Source organism: Bos indicus x Bos taurus, chromosome 15, assembly GCF_003369695.1.
Source record: "Bos indicus x Bos taurus breed Angus x Brahman F1 hybrid chromosome 15, Bos_hybrid_MaternalHap_v2.0, whole genome shotgun sequence".
Taxonomy (NCBI): Eukaryota; Metazoa; Chordata; class Mammalia; order Artiodactyla; family Bovidae; genus Bos; species Bos indicus x Bos taurus.
The window spans coordinates 68613134-68632125 of record NC_040090.1 but is presented as its reverse complement, the minus strand read 5'-3'; the positions used below and the strand labels follow the sequence as shown (position 1 = coordinate 68632125).

At 39.9% G+C, this 18992-nt stretch overlaps 1 protein-coding gene across 3 annotated transcripts in view; it reads right to left on the bottom strand.

The window, feature by feature from the left end:
• The window catches only part of AMOTL1 (angiomotin like 1), a 197438-nt gene that overhangs the window by 166003 nt on the left and 12443 nt on the right, over window positions 1-18992 (bottom strand). For all 3 annotated transcript variants that reach the window (XM_027563867.1, XM_027563870.1, XM_027563865.1), the window contains exon 2: window positions 7-141. In XM_027563867.1, coding sequence (XP_027419668.1) covers window positions 7-91 — 85 coding nt within the window. In that variant the 5' untranslated portion in view covers window positions 92-141. The remainder of the gene's footprint in view (window positions 1-6; window positions 142-18992) is intronic.

Genomic DNA, 18992 nt, shown 5'->3' with positions numbered 1-18992 from the left:
CCATACCCCCTCTGGTGTTGGCAAAATGATGAACTCCAGCGTGAGACAGCCAGGTTCCTTCCTCCAAAGGCCATTTTTCACTAAGGTCCATGCTTCCCGCAAGTCTCTTGTATGTGCAGCTCTCTCATCAAATGGAATCTCCTGAAATAATGAGCACGAAAAAATGGAGATAATTGACTACTGATACTCTGCTGGGGCGGGAACATGTTCTTGAAGGGAAGCACTCAATTTCTAGTTTATTATGTTTCTTTAGCATGTGAAGATTGTTGTCAAGATTCAGGCATTCACAATAGCCAAAACAATCCCACTTCTGGGCATATATCCAGAAGAAAACTCTTAATTCTAAAAGATATATGCACTCCTATGTTCATAGCAGCTCTATTTACAATATCCAAGACATGGAAGCAACCTAAGTGTCCATCGACAAATGAATTGATAGAGAAGAAGTGGTACATATATACAATGGAATATTACTCAAGCATAAAAGAGAATGAAAAATGCCATTTGCAGCAACAGGGATGCAACTAGAGATTCTCATACTAAGTGAAGTATGTCAGGGAGAGAAAGACAAATGCTATATGATATCACATATATGAGCAATATAAAATATGACACAATTGAAGGTATCTATGAAGCTGAACCAGTCCATTCTAAAGGAGATCAGCCCTGGGTGTTCTTTGGAAGGAATGATGCTAAAGCTGAAACTCCAGTACTTTGGCCACCTCATACAAAGAGTTGACTCATTGGAAAAGACTCTGATGCTGGGAGGGATTGGGGGCAGGGGGAGAAGGGGACGACAGAGGATGAGATGGCTGGATGGCATCACTGACTCGATGGACATGAGTTTGAGTGAACTCTGGGAATTGGTGATGGACAGCGAGGCCTGGCGTGCTGCAATTCATGGGGTCGCAAAGAGTCGGACATGACTGAGCAAATGAACTGAACTGAACTGAACTGATGAAGCTGAAACAGACATAGAGAACAGACCTGTAGCTGCCAACAGGGAAGGAGGGTCATGGGGGATGGACTGGGAGTGGAGCTAGTAGATGCAAACTATTACATATAGAATAAAACAGATAAACAACAAGGTCCTAATGGATAACACAGGGAACTATATTCAGTGACCTGGGATAAGCCGTAGTGGAAAATGATATAAACAAGAATATATATGTGTGTGTGTGTGTGTGTGTGTGTGTGTGTGTGTAACTGAGTCACTTTGCAGTACAGCAAGAATTAACACAACATTGTAAATCAACTATGTGTGTGTGTGCGTGTGCATGTGTGTGTGTTAGTTGCTCAGTCGTGTCTGCCTTTTTGTGACCCCATGGACTGTAGCTTGCCAGGCTCCTCTGTCTATGGGATTTTCCAGGCAAGAACAGTGGGGTGGGTTGCCATTCCCTTCTCCTGGGGATCTTCCCAACCAAGAGATTGAACCCAGGTCTCCTGCCTTGCTGCCAGATTCTTTACCATCTGAGCCACCTGTACTTCAATAAAACATAAAAATTAAAAGATTCAGGCATAGTCTGAGTGTGAGATCTTCAACAAGTCTAATCGAGTCAAAAAATCATGGTTCCCGTCTTCATTCAGTTAGCATGTTTATGGAGCAACTATCGAATTCAAGGCTTTGAGCAAGGGACTTACTGTAATTAGCTCTGTATGTTTTATAGAATCCTAGAACTTCAGGGTAGGATAACAGTTGCATTAAAAAAAAACTAAGTATATACTTCTATATGTGACTAAAAAACAGACTGGAAAATCTGAACTAAACTTTGGAGGTAAATCCCATCATATTGAAAATATGAGTACTTCCCATCATAATGGAAATATGAGTACTTCTCATTTTTTTTGTAATCTTCTGCATTTTCCATAAGAGACATGCATTACTTTTATAATCTGAAAAAATATATAATAAATATAATTTTCAAAGAAAATCCCAGGGCTGAGAAGGACCATGAAGATGCATTTTCCACTTTCTCTTGAAAACCATGATAGAAGGTCCATGTCATGAGGGCTCTAGTTTTCATAAAAAGGACACTTCACTGGCTGTCTCCAAGAAGTCCAGCCTGGGAATCCCTTCCTGTAAACCGTATCTGGGAAGATTACAACTCACAGCCAAACTTCTCCCAACATTACAAAGAGACTTTATAATTCTCTGCATTGCAGGTCCTCCAAAGAACACGACTGAATAATTGAAGGTGACTGATGGACCTAATCTGTGAATGCAGCCAGTGGGACATTCTCCAGGGCAGAAACCCTGTCAGCCTCATTAGGATGGGTCCTGGTGATCACCAGCTGCAATCAGAGCAGCTGGCTTCCTTTGGTCTCAAGAATGCTGCTCAGAGTTGCCCTGCAGGTTCCTGCACTGCCAGTCTGTCTGCGGACAAGACAGACTGATGTGATGGGTTTTGGCTGTCTGCCTAGAGAAGGGTGGTACTCTTGGAGAGTTGCAACAAACATCCACAAATCTCTAGTCGAATACCTGGAGGCACCAAAGATTGTACTGCACTTAATTGGGCCCTGGCTCACTAGGGGTTTGTGTTCAATCCAAGCACCCGAAAATTTTAGAGGGGAACTCTAGACCAGAATGGGTATAGCATAATACCATAGGGACAACACTGGATTTGTCAATAGATTCAGATTTTAATGCTGATGTTGGCACTAACTGGGTGACTTTGGGCAAACCCATTTATACTCTTGAGGTTTAATTTCCTCAACTTCAAATGAAGGAATTAGGACTAGATGATGTCAAAGGTTTGTGAAGTCTATAATACTATGCTTTTACATACAAAGGTCACCTATCCAATTACGTTAGTAGGCTGAGAAAGCTGTGTTATTTGTCCACTAGCAAATTTGAGACTTTAGCCTCAGCATGTGAGAGGTGGCTGATGAGACTAGAGGTAATCTGCCTTTGGAACAAGATGGGTGCTCTGTGCAAACCTAAAAACATGTTTGGAACAGAAATTCAGTTCTGGGCCATGATCATACCAGTTTCTTGTTCAATCACTAAGTTATGTCCAACTCTTTGCAATCCCATGGACTGCAGCATGCAGGCTCCCCTGTCCTTCACTATCTCCCAGAGTTTGCTCAAACTCATGTCCATTGAGTTGGTGATGCCATCCAACCATCTCACCTTCTGTCACCCCCTTATCCTTTTGCCTTCAATCTGTCCCAGCATTAGGGTCTCTTCTAATCAGTTGGCTCTTCACATCAGGTGGCTAAGTATTGGCGCTTCAGCTTCAGCCTCAGTCCTTCCAATGAATATCAGGACTGATTTCCTTTAGGATTGACTGGTTTGATCTCCTTGTAGTCCAAGGGACTCTCAAGAGTCTTCTCCAGCACCAGTTTGAAAGCATCAATTCTTTGGCACTTGGCCTTCTTTATGGTTCAACTCTCACATGCATACATGACTACTGGAAAAGCCATAGCTTTGACTAGATGGACCTTTGTCAGCAAACTGATGTTTCTGCTTTAATACACTGTGTAGTTTTGTTGTAGTTTTCTTTCCAAGGAGAAAGTACTTTTTAATTTCATTAAAACTGCAAGTTTTATGGGTATCATCATTTAATCAAATAAACTAATTACTCAAAGTCTTATATCTTTACCAATTGTAAAATAACAATAATAATACATCCTTTAAAAGCAACATGTATTTATCATATACTGTTCATTCAAAATCATTTTATTAATCTTGAGAAGTGAGTTGGAGATTATAATAACTTTGTTTGACAAAAACAGAACTTTACTGAATCATTGGAGAAGGGTTTTCAAAGTAGATTCTTCATCTCTCTTGGTCCAGTGGCCTAGACATCCACTTCCCTTCTCCAGGGGATCTTCCTAACCCAGGGATTGAACCTGGATCTCCCACATTGCAGACAGATTCTTTACCATCTGAGCCACCAAGGAGGCGGGGAGAAGAAACCCACTGGACCACAGGAAAGAGAATTGTAAGGTGCTATCTTCTGGATGAGGGAGGTTAGGCTCTCACACCCATACATTTTATTTTATTAATCTGAACTACATAGGTTCATGTTGAGTGTTTTATTAACTTCAACTTGAAAGCCCTGCTGGTTTCTCTGATGCTTGAATTTCACACCTCAACTTGGGAAAGTCAAGCACAAAATGTGAAATGAAATTGCATCAAACACAAGTATTTCAAGGAAGACTGATCAGTCACATCTGTTCCTGCAATTCTAACACCATCACATCAGTCACAGGAAGCCCCAGAGTTGCTCACAAAACTCTGGAGGCTAGTGGATACTTTCCTAGCTTCTGGCCATATAAGACAACTTATTCAGAGTTTTCTATAAAATGTTTAATCTGTAGCCAAATCAAAATTCTATCAAGGACCAAGTCCATGTAAAAGAAACTAAAAGGCAAAAAAAAAAAAAAAAAATTATTGCAAGCATAGGAATAAGAAGTGAAGAAAGTTTTCTGTAAAACAGCACATGGCAGCTCAAACAATAATACATACAATAGGGCGGAGTAGAGGGCATGAGTGGGAAAGTACTGGGAACTTACACTTGTAATTCTGACTTTGAGAAGCTCTTTTGTTCCCAAGAGATATCTGTACTCCCACATTCACTGATGCGTTATTCACAATAGCCAAGATATGGAAACAACCTACGTGTCTTGTCGGTGGACGAATAGATGTGGAAGATACATACAATGAAATATTATTCAGCTGGGGCTTCCCTGGTGGCTCAGGGGTAAAGAATCCGCCTGCATTGCAGGAGACCCAGGTTCAATAGCTGGGTCAGGAAGATCCCCTGGAGGAGGGCATGGCAACCCACTCCAATATTCTTGCCTGGAGAATCCCCATGGACAGAGGAGCCTGACGGGTGACAGTCCATAGGGTTGCACAAAGTCGGACATGACTGAAGAGACTTAGCACACACATACACAAACACACATTATTCAGCCATAAGAAAGAAGGGAATCTTGCCATTTGCAACCACATGATGGACTTGGAGGGCATTGTGCTAGGTGAAATAAGCCAGACTGAGAAAGACAAATAGTGCATGGTATCATGTACATGTAAAATCTAAAGGAAAAAAAAGAGCTCATAGAAACAGAGAGTAGAAAAAACAGTTGCCAAGGCCAGGGTGGCAGGGGAAATAGGAAAAGGTTGGTATAAAGGGTAGAACTTTCAATTATAAGATGAACAAGTTCTGAGGATCTAATTGTATAACACTGTGACTATAACTGATAACACTATTGTATAATTGAAATTTTTTAAAAGAGTTGAATTTAATGTTCTCACTGAGAGAAAAAATAAGATAAATATATGTGAGATGATGGATGTGTTTACTAGATGGGAGAATCATTTCACAATGTGTGTGTGTGTGTGTGTGTATATATATATCAAATCATCATGATGTACACTTTAAATGTCTTCCAATATTATTTGTCAATTATACCTCAATAAATCTGAAAAAATTAAAATAATAAATAGCAAAAAATGGGTAGAGAGACAGAAAGAAGAACTGAGCAGAGTTGGACACTGGGATCTATGGAATATTGGAGTGCTTTGAGCATAATATTGATATTTAATAAATACTGGATGATTCAGTTCAGTTCAGTCCCTCAGTCATGTCCGACTCTTGTGACCCCATGGATTGCTGCATGACAGGCTTCCCTGTTCGTAATCAACTCCTGGAGTTTACTCAAAGTCATGTCCATTGAGTTGGTGATGCCATCCAACCATCTCATCCTCTGTCACCCCCTTCTCCTCCTGCCTTCAATCTTTCCCAGCATCAGGGTCTTTTCCAATGAGTCAGTTATTCACATCAGGTGGCCAAAGTATTGGAGTTTCAGCTTTAGCATCAGTTCTTCCAATGAATATTCAGGACTGATTTCCTTTAGGATTGACTGGTTTGATCTCCTTGCAGTCTAAGGGACTCTCAAGAGCCTTCCAACACACAGTTCAAAAGCATTGAATGAATGAATAAATGATAATGGCCAATGTGAGTAAGGACCCTAGTCAGATACTATATCCTATTAAGCTCCCAAAGGCAACCTATCTATCCTAAGAGAGGGTGTGAAGCCAAATGCGCCTTTGGACTTGAGTTTAGGGCTCAGAGTCTCCAACCACCAGAACTCTTTTTGGAGCTGCCTCTAGAACAAGCCACAGCCCCAGCTGCCTGAGGGATCTTAATTCCCAAGCAGGGATTGAACCTGGGTGCTGGCAATGAAAGCACCAAGTCTTAATCACTGGACAACCAGGGAATTCCCTGGTCATCCTTGATTAGTTGATTGCATCTCACATCCAATCACCAAACTTTGTCCAGTCTAACATCTAAATATCTCAGGAATGCAATTGCTACCCTCTGCTTTCATTGCCTCAGCCTAGATCAGCCACTGTCCCCTCTTACTGAGACACTGTGGTGACTTCAGTGGGTCCCTGGTCTTTCTTTCCTCCAACCCTTTCTCCACACTTTGCTGTAATATTTTTAGAACACAGATTTGATCATGTCCCTCCTTGATCAAAATACTCTAATGATTCATTATTCCCAGGAGAAAGTCTGGACCACTTAACATGGCAGATAAGGGCCAACTATTGCAAAATATTTGAAATCCCTAAATTAGCTCCCTTCTTAGATTTTTTGGATATGCAGCCATTGCTGGAGCTGAAGCAAGAGTGCTCTTCCTTCCTCACCTTGCAATTTATCCTTCACATTTCATCTGGGATTTGGTTCCTTGTCCCCCAGACTGCCCTGTGCTTGCTTCATTACAATGTGTATCACACTGCACTGTAATTATCTGTTAATATGTATGTAGAGTTTAGTTCAAGTTTATGTACATAAGGGCAGAGATTCTATTTGTGTCTGTAGCATTGATACAGGGGTTTCACAAGCACCAACTATTTGTTGAATGAATGAATATATGACTGAATGGTGGTGTTTGGCACAAGCATACCTCATTTTAACATGTCCCTTTAGCAAGGATTGTCTTTGCAACCTCATCCACCTCCTCTGCTTCTCTAGTAATTTCTCCACCTAAAGATCACACCCTATTTGCCTCTGCTTTCTGGCTTTGTTCTTACCTTCTCATCTGGTCTAACTGGCTGAGATTCTCCCACTTATGCTCCCACTTCAGTGTGCATACCTGCTCCTCCACCCGGCATGCCTCTGTCCATTGTACACCCACCTGCTTCCCTTCCCAAGACTGGATGAAACTACGCTTCTGATCATCCACAGGAGACTCCTGCCCACTGAATGCAGCCAAGTCACACTTAGACCTCTAACCAATACCTCCAGGGTCTTTTCTAGTGGTGGGGGGTTTAATCTAGAAATACAAATTCATAAAAAACCCTGTTCCTACTTTGATTCTGCCTTAGCTAGCATAAAAGAGCTCCATTTTGTAGAGAAGGGATGAAATAATTAGAAGTGCCATGTTTGGAGATTCATATGGCATATTCCATCATTCAGGCATTCAAGCAGCCATGGGTTCTAAAGAATTTGAACACCCTCCACTTGCTGATAACTTACACTATAAATCAAGGTATATATATGTGTGTGTGTGTGTGTGTGTGTGTGTATAGCTAGAGATATCAGTATATAAAATAAACTTGTTCATTCATTTGATAAATATTTACTTGATGTCTCCTATATACTAGTCACTGTGCTAAGTGCTTGGGATAGAAAAGGATAAATCTTGTCTTTCCTTCAGAAAGTTTTCAACCTTGAGGGGGAGACAAACATCTGGGCATATTACTACAGAACAATGTACTAAGTGCAAGCTTTGAGTCATGTATAGATAAATCAAGGATCTGCAAATAATAGAATCAGGAAGTTAGACAGCAGCTGAGGACCTTTAATCTAACCCTTATGTTATACATGACTCTCCAGTCTATGTCTTTGCAACCTGTACTTCAATACCCAGTAAGGAGTTAATTTTCTCCCAAACAGACCATTGTATTTGTGAACTCTTCTGTCAAGAAATCCATTTTAAAATTTTCAACAAAATATTGATAGTCACCAAAAGTCCTCAGTGCTGCTGAGCCATTCTGGGACCTCTTGCCCCTTGTCTTGTTCTTCAGAGGTTGGTTGAAGATGAGATACTCTTCCTGGAGTATTAAGATTTTACCCCAGTCCTAATGCCCTCCAAGCTTTGCAGATCTGGGCCTTATTCTTCAGTGAGTCAGGAATCAGAAGGAATGTTCCATCTTGGCTTTGAATAGGGAGTATAAATCTGTCTGATTACATCCAGAAAAAAAAACCAAACAACTAAATTGAAGCACAAGAGGGAAGAGGTCATGTGATGAGATCTTCCTTCTCAACTAGGAATTTCTAGCTAAGATCTCCATTACCTAGGGGCTAGGTGTCTTTGTCAAGATTGGATGCTATAACCGAGTACCACAGACTGGATGGCTTATAAACAAAAGAAATGTATTGCTTATAGTTCTTGAGCTGGAAGTCTGGGATTAGGTTGCTAGCATACTCAGGTTCGGGAGGAAAGCTCTTCCATTATAGAATACTGACTTCTCATTGCATTTTCTCATGGCAGAAGGAGAGCTAGAGAGTTCTCTGGGGAGGGGGATCCTCTCATAAGGGCACTAATTCCATTCACGAAGCCTCCACCCTTATGATCTAATTACTTTCCAAAGGCCCCACCTCCTAAGACCACCACAGTGGACGTTAGGACTTCAACATATGGATTTTGAGGGAACACAAACCCTCAGCCCATTGCACAATGTCTAGCCTGGTATTAACAGAAAACTCAGTCATAGGCACCCTTGTGGATCACAGTAAAATAGAGGGCACTCTTCTCTTGGGCTGCCCCAAGGGTTTGACTCTAATGAGTTTCAATTTCTAAACTTTGACAGATATTTTCCTTTTGTTGTTGTTCAGTTGCTAAGTTGTGTCTGACTCTTTGTGACCCCATGGACTGCAGCACACCAGGCTTTACTGTCCTTCACTATCTCCCGGAGATTGTTCAAACTTATGTCCACTGAGTCGGTGATGCCATCCAACCATCTCATCCTCTGTTGCCCCCTTCTCCTCCTGTCCTCAATCTTTCCCAGCATCAGAATCTTTTCCAGTGAGTCAGCTCTTTGCATCAGGTGGTCAAAGTATTGGAGCTCCAGTATCAGTCCTTCCAATGAATATTCAGGGTTGATTTCCTTTAGGTTTGATTTTAACTTCAAATAAACCAAACACATCAGAGTGTACATCTGGGCTCTTAATATTCCAATGATTAAATTCAGTAGCACATACAAGACTTTTTCTTGGTTGGAAGAGAAGAGAGAGTAGAATACTCTATATATCCCCTGTGAAAGAAAATACCTCTTTGACAAATAAAAGGACATGAAATCTAGAGGCATGAAGTCTTCCTCTGAAATGGGCTGATGTTTAGAGAGTTGACATGATTCTTCTGGGCTTCATTTGTTTTTCCACATAGTCTTACCAACTTTGTAGAATTGGAAACCATTCTTTCAAATTGGCTTAACCAACTGGGCAGAGTATTTGTGAAGTTCCTACGGAATTTACTGATGTTAATATTTTAAGTACTCCACTGAATAATTCATGCTACTCTCTAAGGAGCTGTGGCAACAAGCATATTTTTAGGAAACTTAATAAAGTTATAAGATGATGAAGTCCTTTGCAGAATACTCAGTGTCTCAGGCTTTTCATCTCTAAAGTCAGTCCATTGAAACCAAACTCAGAAGTTCCCTCCACCATGAAACTTTCCCAGGGAGAGTTAAATCCTTCTCCCTTTCCGCCTCTCCTAACTTTTAAAATTCCATTAAGACTACACTTTCCCATTGGATAATACTCTCTTTGCAAGATGGTTCCTGTCCTTGTTAGAAGGTAATCTTCTTAGGACAAAGTCGTATCTTATCTGCCTTTCCATGCTCACTGTTAGCATGATGGCTGGCCAGATTTAGGGTCAGGAAATCTTGCTGAATGAATGAAACTGACACGCCTACAGCTGAGAAACTCATATGAGTCTGTACCTGCAAACACTTGCCATAACTCACATTAAATCAGCCATTATAACACATGATTTGCCACCATATTCTGCCATCCAAGCAGCATAATGCCTAATATACTCTGATGAGGAAAGAAAAAGGAGAATAAATATTTCCAGAAAACTGGGTTCTTGCCTGGCTGGGGATTGTTACTCAACGAAGTAGCCCCAGAAGAATCATTTCATCTTGTTGGAGCTCAGTTTTTCCAGTGTGTGAAATAGGGCTCATAAAGCCCATTTTTATTTTTTTAATCAAAGGTTTGTGAGAATTGTATGTCAACTAGAGAATCATCAAAACAAATGCACAGCACTGTTATCATTCAGCAAATTTGCTTATACATGTCACTTGCTATGAGGCATTGAATTCCAATTTGGAGTTCCTAACTTGGGAGGTGACACAGCATGTGAAAGGCAGTGTTAAATGTAATGGGGAAGAGCAAGGACTTTGGGACGGATGTGGGTTTAAATCCCAGGGCCCCCATTTCCCAGTGATAGGTAAGCAAGGACTGTAATGTCATTAAACCTAATTTCTCCCATTTGTCATAGGGGATCATAGCATAGGCTTTGTGGGATTGTTGTCAGGGTTAAATGAAAACTTTCTGTAATGTAACCAGACTAGATCCTGGCCAGTAATAAAACTCAATAAATAACAGTAATTGTTTTTATTAAGATCATTATTAATTTTTGAAGTTGATACATTTCAGAAGTGACTTAGTTCCATCCACAAACTTCATTCCGTGGGGAACAAAGGTAAAGGGTGACGAAGCATTAAGAAGCAGACATTTGTCCCCAAAGGAAAGGACTTTTGTAAAAAGTGGGCAAAGATACAAAGGCAAGCTATTTGCTGTGTGCCAGTCCTGGAAAGGAAGGAGGGAATCAAGGCAAGAAAGAATAACAGAGACCAAGAGGCAGAGTGAACTTCTGTAAGGATTCTCTGAGGCAGAGCCATAGACAGGGCTGCCTGTCCAGGGGATGTTGGGAAACCACAGGAGAGGATTAAGTGTTTCTATTTGAGAAAAGCAATTGGGCCGCAGTCTATGAGGCAAAGAGAAAGAACCAGAGCAGGATGAACTGCCGCAGCTCTAATTACGAATCAAGAATAAGATACAGACGTGGGCCCCGCAGCAAAGAGCTGTCATTTATACACAGATCTTTACAGCCAAATCCATGCAGGGGAAAACAGCAGAGTTACTGTCTAACCTAGCTGTCCCTGTGTCCATAATGTGAGCCATATGTGTCATTTTAAATTTTCTAATAGCCACATTTTTTGAAAAAGTAATACAGATGAAATTAATTTTAATAATATATTTTCTTTAACCCACTATATCCAAAATAGTATTTGGTTGGCCAAAAAGTTGGTCTGAATTTTTCCATAACATCTTAGGGAAAAAGAACTTTTTGGCTGACACAATATTTCAATATGCATTTAATAAAAAAATTACTAATGAATATGTAAGGTTTCTTTTTTTTATACCAAAGCTTCAAAATCCAGTCAATTATAGCACATGCCAACTTGTACCAGCCACACCTCAAGTGCTCAGTAGCCATGTGTGGCCCAGAGCTAATCCCAGGGGAAAATGAATTCCATTCTCTTGACCTCCTAGGCTGCTGTTTAAGACCTTTTAAAAGCTCAGAGTCATAGAGCAAGAAAAGACCTTTGGAGAAGTACTATGGGCAAGGGCTATCTATTTATTCCTAACAGTTTTTCTTTAACATCTCTGCTTCAATTTAAATAGTTCACACCCCACTGAAAACCTCCAATTGGACACTCACTGGTGACTAAGTGCTTGGTGCATGTGCTAAGTCACTTTAGTCATGTCCTGCTCTTTGCTACCCCATGGGCTGTAGTCTGCCAGTCTCGCTGCCTATGGGATTCTCCAGGCCAGAATGCTGGAATGGGTTGCCGTGTCCTTCTTTGGGGGATCTTCCTGACCTAGGCGTCAAACCCGCATCTCCTGTATCTCCTGCTTTGCAAGCGGATTCTTTTACCACAGAGCCACTGGGGAAGCTCAAGTGCTTGGTCTAGGCAGGTTAATCATGGTGAATGTTCTGTCCACTCTCCCATTCTAAGGGAAACTGCCTCACCCACACTTTCCCCCTGCAATCCCAAGGCAGCTTTATGTACCCACCTCTTCTCGCTATACCCTCTCTGGCTCAGGTGACCAGGGATGAATAGGCATATGACTCCATGAACTGTTGGATTTATCTCTATAGTCACCAGGTGTGGAAAAGCTTGTCCAACCAGAGACTGACCACTGAGGACTAGTTGGGCCAATCAGCTCCTCTGTCAGGAATATAGAGGCAGAGTCAGGCTTAGGGAGAAGCATCAGAGGAAGACACACACACAAGAAGCAGAAAGAGCTTCAATAAAATTGTGTTTCCAGTTATTTCTTCAGTTTCTTCATGTTCCTCTCAGATCTACTTTCCACCTCAGGATTCCCGAGGCATTTCATTTGAACAAAGCAATTCTCCAGATGAAAGAACTTTGAAAGCCTCCTATGGGAGGGTTTCCAAGTAACCCCGGTTCTTGGAACTCTGTTGGAACCTTCTAGTATCAACCACATTCTGGGTTCCTAAAGCATAGCTGTTTTGCTGTTTCTAGTTTACTTTGAGATCCTTGTATCTTTTATGGTTATGATTAGTTTATAAGACTCCCTTATGTGTGATGCAGTGATAAAAAATCCGCCTACCAATGCAAGAGATGCAAGAGATGCAAGAGATGCAGATTCTATCCCTGAGTTGATATGAATAGGAAATGGCAATCCGCTCCAGGATTCCTGTCTGGGAAATCTCATGGACAAAGAGTCAGACATGACTGAGCATGCATGCATGCATATGTGTGGAGGAATCCTGAATGAGTCTATACCTGTTAACATTAAGGCCTACCACAGACATGGATGCTTCTATACACATTCAAGCAAAGCTCTTTTCCATCACTCTCCTCCAGTCTTGTTTGCACTCTGTCTCATGCCTACATTTAGCCTGACAGAGAAATGATAGATTACTTTGGGTTGCATTCTCAAATAATTATGCTCTGAAAAGACCTCATTTCAGTGACCTTCCAGGGACCCTTTAAGCCACACATCATCAACAGTAGTGATTCTCAACTATGACTGCACACCACAAACACCTGAGGTACTTCTAAAATTTATCAATGCCCACAGCCCTACCCAGACCCATGAAATAAGAACCTCTGGGAGCAGGTCCCTTGACATCTGGATCTCTTAAAAGGTCTCCAAATAATTCTAATGTGCAGCCACAATTGAGAAATACTGATATACAGGATATGCCCTTGTATAGGTTTGGGTTTATGGTAAATCAAATCAGGTATTGTCTTAATTATGAAAGAAATGCATATTTGTTTTCTAAAGAATACATAAAAAGTGGAGAATGGTCAAAGGGGAAAAGTCTCTTTCATCAATAGAATCCCCAACAATCTCACTCCCTGCAAATAACTATTTTAGCTTCATATGTGCCCTTCCAAAAATTGTCTGTGCCAATGCAAATATATGGGGTTTCCCAGGTGGCCCAGTAGGTAAAGAATCTGCCTGCAGTGCAGAAGACACAGGAGATGCAGGTTCAACCCCTGGGTCCGGAAGATCCCTTGGAGAAGGAAATGGCAACCTGCTCCAGTATTCTTCTCTGGGAAATTCCACAGACAAAGGACCCTGGTGGGCTATAGTCCATGGGGTTGCAAAGAGTCAGACATGACTGAGTGACTGAGCACAGCACAGCATACAAATATAGGTATGGATATATGTATATCAGTTCAGTTCAGTTCAGTCGCTCAGTCGTGTCCGACTCTTTGCGACCCCATGAACCACAGCATGCCAGGCCTCCCTGTCCATCACCAACTCCCGGAGTTCACTCAAACTCATGTCCATCGAGTCGGTGATGCCATCCAACCATCTCATCTCTGTCGTCCCCTTCTCCTCCTGCCCCCAATACCTCCCAGCATCAGGGTCTTTTCCAATGAGTCAACTCTTCGCATGAGGTGGCCAAAGTATTAGAGTTTCAGCTTCAGCATCAGTCCTTCCAATGGACACCCAGGACTGATCTCTTTTAGGATGGACTGGTTGGATCTCCTTGGAGTCCAAGGGACTCTCAAGAGTCTTCTCCAACACCACAGTTCAAAAGCATCAATTTTTTGGCGCTCAGCTTTCTTCACAGTCCAACTCTCACATCCATACATGACTACTGGAAAAACCATAGCCTTGACTAGACAGACCTTTGTTGGTAAAGTAATATCTTTGCTTTTCAATATGCTATCTAGGTTGGTCATAACTTTCCTTCCAAGAAGTAAGCATCTTTTATATATGTATATATGCACATGTATTTATATACAGAAACATAGGTATATCTATGGAGAGAGGCATACATATAAACAAATATATGTGCACATATACATTTTTTTCCTATGGTTGGCTTTTTTCATACTAATATATTTTAGTTATTAGCCTAAAAATTTGTGATTTAAAAAATAATAGCAGGGGACTTCCCTGGGGTCCAGTGGTTAAGAATTCACCTTCCAATGCAGGGGATGCAAGTTTGATCCACGGTTGGGGAACTAAGCTCCCGCATGCTACAGAGTAACTAAGCTCACCTGCCACAACTGCTGGAACCCACATGCTCTGCAGCCCACACACTGCCAACTATTGAGCCCACACCACAGCTCGAGAGTCTGTATACCACAAGGAAACGTCCCACATGATGCAAGGGAAATCCCAAGTGCTGCAACTGAAACCTGACACAGCCAAATAAAATAAATAAGTTTCGCAGATGACACTGGAGACACAAGAGATGCAGGTTTGAGCCCTGGGTCAGGAAGATCCCCTGGAGATGGAACTGGCAACCCACTCCTGTATTCTTGCTGGAAAATCCGAGGACAGAGAGGGTGGGCTATGGTCTATGAGGCCACAAAGAATCAGACATGACTGAGACATGACTGAGACATTAGTTGACAGACATCCTATCAACTAATAGGATATAGGTATAAATATATATATATATATATATATATGTAATAATGGCAGTGTTTGAGAAGTTATTTACTTTCCCAGATAATACAACAAATTATAAAGCTAAAGTGATTAAAATAGTGTGATCTTATTCCTAGAATAAATTGTTTGAATAGAATAAAAAACTCAAAAAATAATGAAATTGATTTGGTATATGAAAAAATTGGCATTTCAGATCAGTAAGGGAAAAGATAGACTACTCAATAAATTGTGTTGGGGTAATTGGCTACTTTTTAAAAAGTGAACTCTTTCCAAGTGGTGGTCACTGGTGGAGTCCCAATTCTACTAGATTGAAATGCTACCTTGACAGGTTTATTGGATCTATTTCTGAATGCTTCAGTGCTTTTCCATAATCTCTCTAGTGTTGCACCAGTATTTTAATTATTATATTTAATTGTTGTGACATTTTAAAATATCTAGTATTATTAGACTTCCTTCCTGACATTACTTTCCCCCCCAAATATTGCCTGGCTAGGGATTCATCACCTGCTCCACACTGACTAAGCAGCCCAGGAGGCACTTACAATAATAAAGTGAAAGTTAAAGTGTTAGATGCTCAGTCTTGTCTGACTCTTTGGGAGAACATGGACTGCAGACTCCTCTGTCCATGGACTTTTCCAGGCAAGAATACTGGAGTAGGCTGCCATGCCCTCCTCCAAGGGATCTTCCCGACCCAGGGACTGAACCTGTGTCTTCTGCATTGAAGGTGAATTCTTTACCACTTAGCCACCAGGGAAGCCCAATAATAAAGCAAGAGCCCAAATAACACCAAAGTAAAGTATACCATATCAGTATTGAAAGAGCTCTGAAAACAAATTGTCATTGCAACTATAGCTCACAAAAGTTGGCCAGAACCTACACTCTAAGTTTAAATAAGGTGACTGCTACTAAAATAAAATATTTGGGTATGATCAAGAGTCTCCTAACATGTTATCCAAAATGTCCAAAATATAGCTGGAAATCACTCATCATACCTTCAAGATACAGGAAAAGCATAACTTGAATGAGAGAAGACAATCAAACAATGCTGACATTGAGGTGAGTCAGATGTTGGAAATATCTGACAAGAATTTTAAAGCAGCTGTTATAAAAATGCTTCAAGAATAATTACAAATTCTCTTGAAACAAATGAAACAATCTCAGCAAAAAAAATGAAAGTTATGGTGGTTTAATCACTAAGTCATGTCTGACTCTTGCAATCCAATAGACGGTAGCCTGCCAGATTCCTCTATCCATGGGACTTTCCAGGCAAGAATACTGAAGTGGGTTGCTATTTCCTTCTCCAGAGGATCCTCCCAAGACAGGAATCAAACCCAGGTCTCCTGCATTGCAGGCAGATTCTTTAGCAGCTGAACTCCAAGGGAAGCCCCTTTAATAGGATATTATGTAGTAGTAGACTGCATAGTATCCCACTGTATAAATAGACCATAATTTAATTAATCCATCTCCCACCATGAAAATTTAGGTTATGTCTCAGTACTGTGATGAACATCTTTATACATATATAGTTGTGTGTTTCCATGCTGGAGAATTTTTTTAAGTGTAAAAGTCAAGCCATTAAATATACTATAACAGAAATTAATAAACAGGAAGAAAATAATAAAGATAACATCAGAAATAAACTGAAAACAGTAACACAATAGAGAAAATCATTAAAAACAAATATCTATTGTTATAAGAAAAAAAAATCAAGATTAGTAAACCTCTAGCTAGACTGATAGATATGAAAAGAAAAAAGACAAATTACCAACATTAGGAATGAAATAGGAGGTATTGCTACAAATCTGGTAGCCTTTAAAAAGATAATAAAGAAATAAATGGACAATGGTGCAGTTTTAAATCCAGAAAAGAAGTGGACTAATAGCTTAAAAACAATGAGTAATGAAAATTCAAGTCAAGATGAAATGTCATCTAAATAGTTCTACAATTATTATAAAAATTGATTTTATAATTTAAAAGCTCACAAAAAAGAAATCTCTAGGTTCAAATTATTTCACTGGAGAATTTTATCAAGCATTTAAGGAAGAATTAACACCAATTTTATATAATCATGTCCAAAAAATATAGAGAAGGAATCACTTTGTAATTCATTTTATGAGACTAGTATTACCTTGATATCAAAAGCAGATAGTACAAAAAGGGAAAACAGCAAATCAGTAACTCATGAACTGATACACAAAAATTGTCAACAAAGTATCAGTAAGTTGAATCCAGCAGTTTTTTCTAAAAAAGAATAATATGACCAAGTGGGGTTTTATTTCAGATATGCAAAGCTTCCTCAAATTTCAAAATCATTCAAATGTAATCCCCTCTATCAATAGGCTAAAGATGAAAAAACATGATCATATCAATTAATGCAGAAAAAACATTTAAAAAATTCAACATTCATTCATGATTTAAAAAAAGAAACCTTTCAACAAGCTAAGAATAGAGGAAAACTTTCCCTACTTGATCAAGAGCACTTACAACAAAATCTAAAATTAACATTATTCGTAATTGTGAAAGAAAGGCTGAAGGCTTTTCCTTTAAGATTGGGAACAACTAATAAACAGAAATCTCTTGCATTCCTATACTCTAACAATGAGAAAACAGAAATGAAGGAAACAATCCATTCACCGCTGCAACAAAAAGAACAAAATAAATATAAATGAAAATACTTAGGAATTTACCCAAAGAAACAAAAGACTTGTATATAGAAAACTATAAAGCACTGATGAAAGAAATCAAAGATGACACAAAGAGATGGAGAAATACACCATGTTTGTGGATTGGAAGAATCAATATAGTGAAAGAGTATACACCCAAAGCAATCTATAGATTCAAAGCAATCCCTATCAAACTACCAATTGTATTTTTCACAGAACTAGAACAAATAATTTCACAATTCGTATGGAAACACAGAAAACCTCTAATAGCCAAAGCAATCTTGAGAAAGAATGTAACTGGAACAATCAACCTGCCTGACTTCAGACTATACTACAAAGCTGCAGTCATCAAGACAGTATGGTATGACACAAAGACAGAAATACAGATCAGTGGAACAAAACAGAAAGCCTAGAGATAAATCCACACACCTATGGAGGCCTTATCTTTGACAAAGGAGGCAAAAATATACAATGGAGAAAAGATAATCTCTTTTAACAAATGGTGCTGGGAAAACCAGTCAACTATCTGTAAAAGAATGAAACTAGAACATTTTCTAACACTTTACACAAAAATAAACTCAAAATGGATTAAAGATCTAAATGTAAGACCAGAAACTATAAAACTACCAGAGGAAAACATAGGCAAAACACTCTCTGACATAAATCACAGCAAGATCCTCTATGACCCACCTCCCAGGGTAATGGAAATAAAAGCAAAAATAAACAAATGGGACCTAATTAAATTTAAAAGCTTTTGCACAATGAAGGAAACTATAAGCAAAGTGAAAAGGCAGCCTTCAGAATGGGAAAAAATAATAGCAAATGAAACAACTGATAAAGAATCAATCTCCAAAATATACAAGCAGCTCATGCAGCTCAATACCAGAAAAGTAAATGACCTAATCCAAAAATGGGCCAAAGAACTAAACATACATTTCTCCAAAGAAGACGTACAGATGGCTAACAAACACATGAAAAGATGCTTAACATCACTCATTATCAGAGAAATGCAAATCAAAACCATAATGAGGTACCATTTCATGCTGGTCAGAATGGCTGCCATAAAAAAGTCTACAAACAATACATTCTGGAGAGGGTGTGGAGAAAAGGGAACCCTCTTACACTGTTGGTGGGAATGCAAACTAGTACAGCCACTGTGGAGAACAGTGTGGAGATTCCTTTAAAAACTGGAAGTAGAACTGCCATACAACGCAGCAATCCCACTGCTGGGCATACACACTGAGGAAACCAGAATTGAAAGAGACACACGTACCCCAGTGGTCATTGCAGCACCATTTGCAATAGCTAGGACATGGAAGCAACCTAGATGTCCATAGGCAGATAATGGATAAGGAAGTTG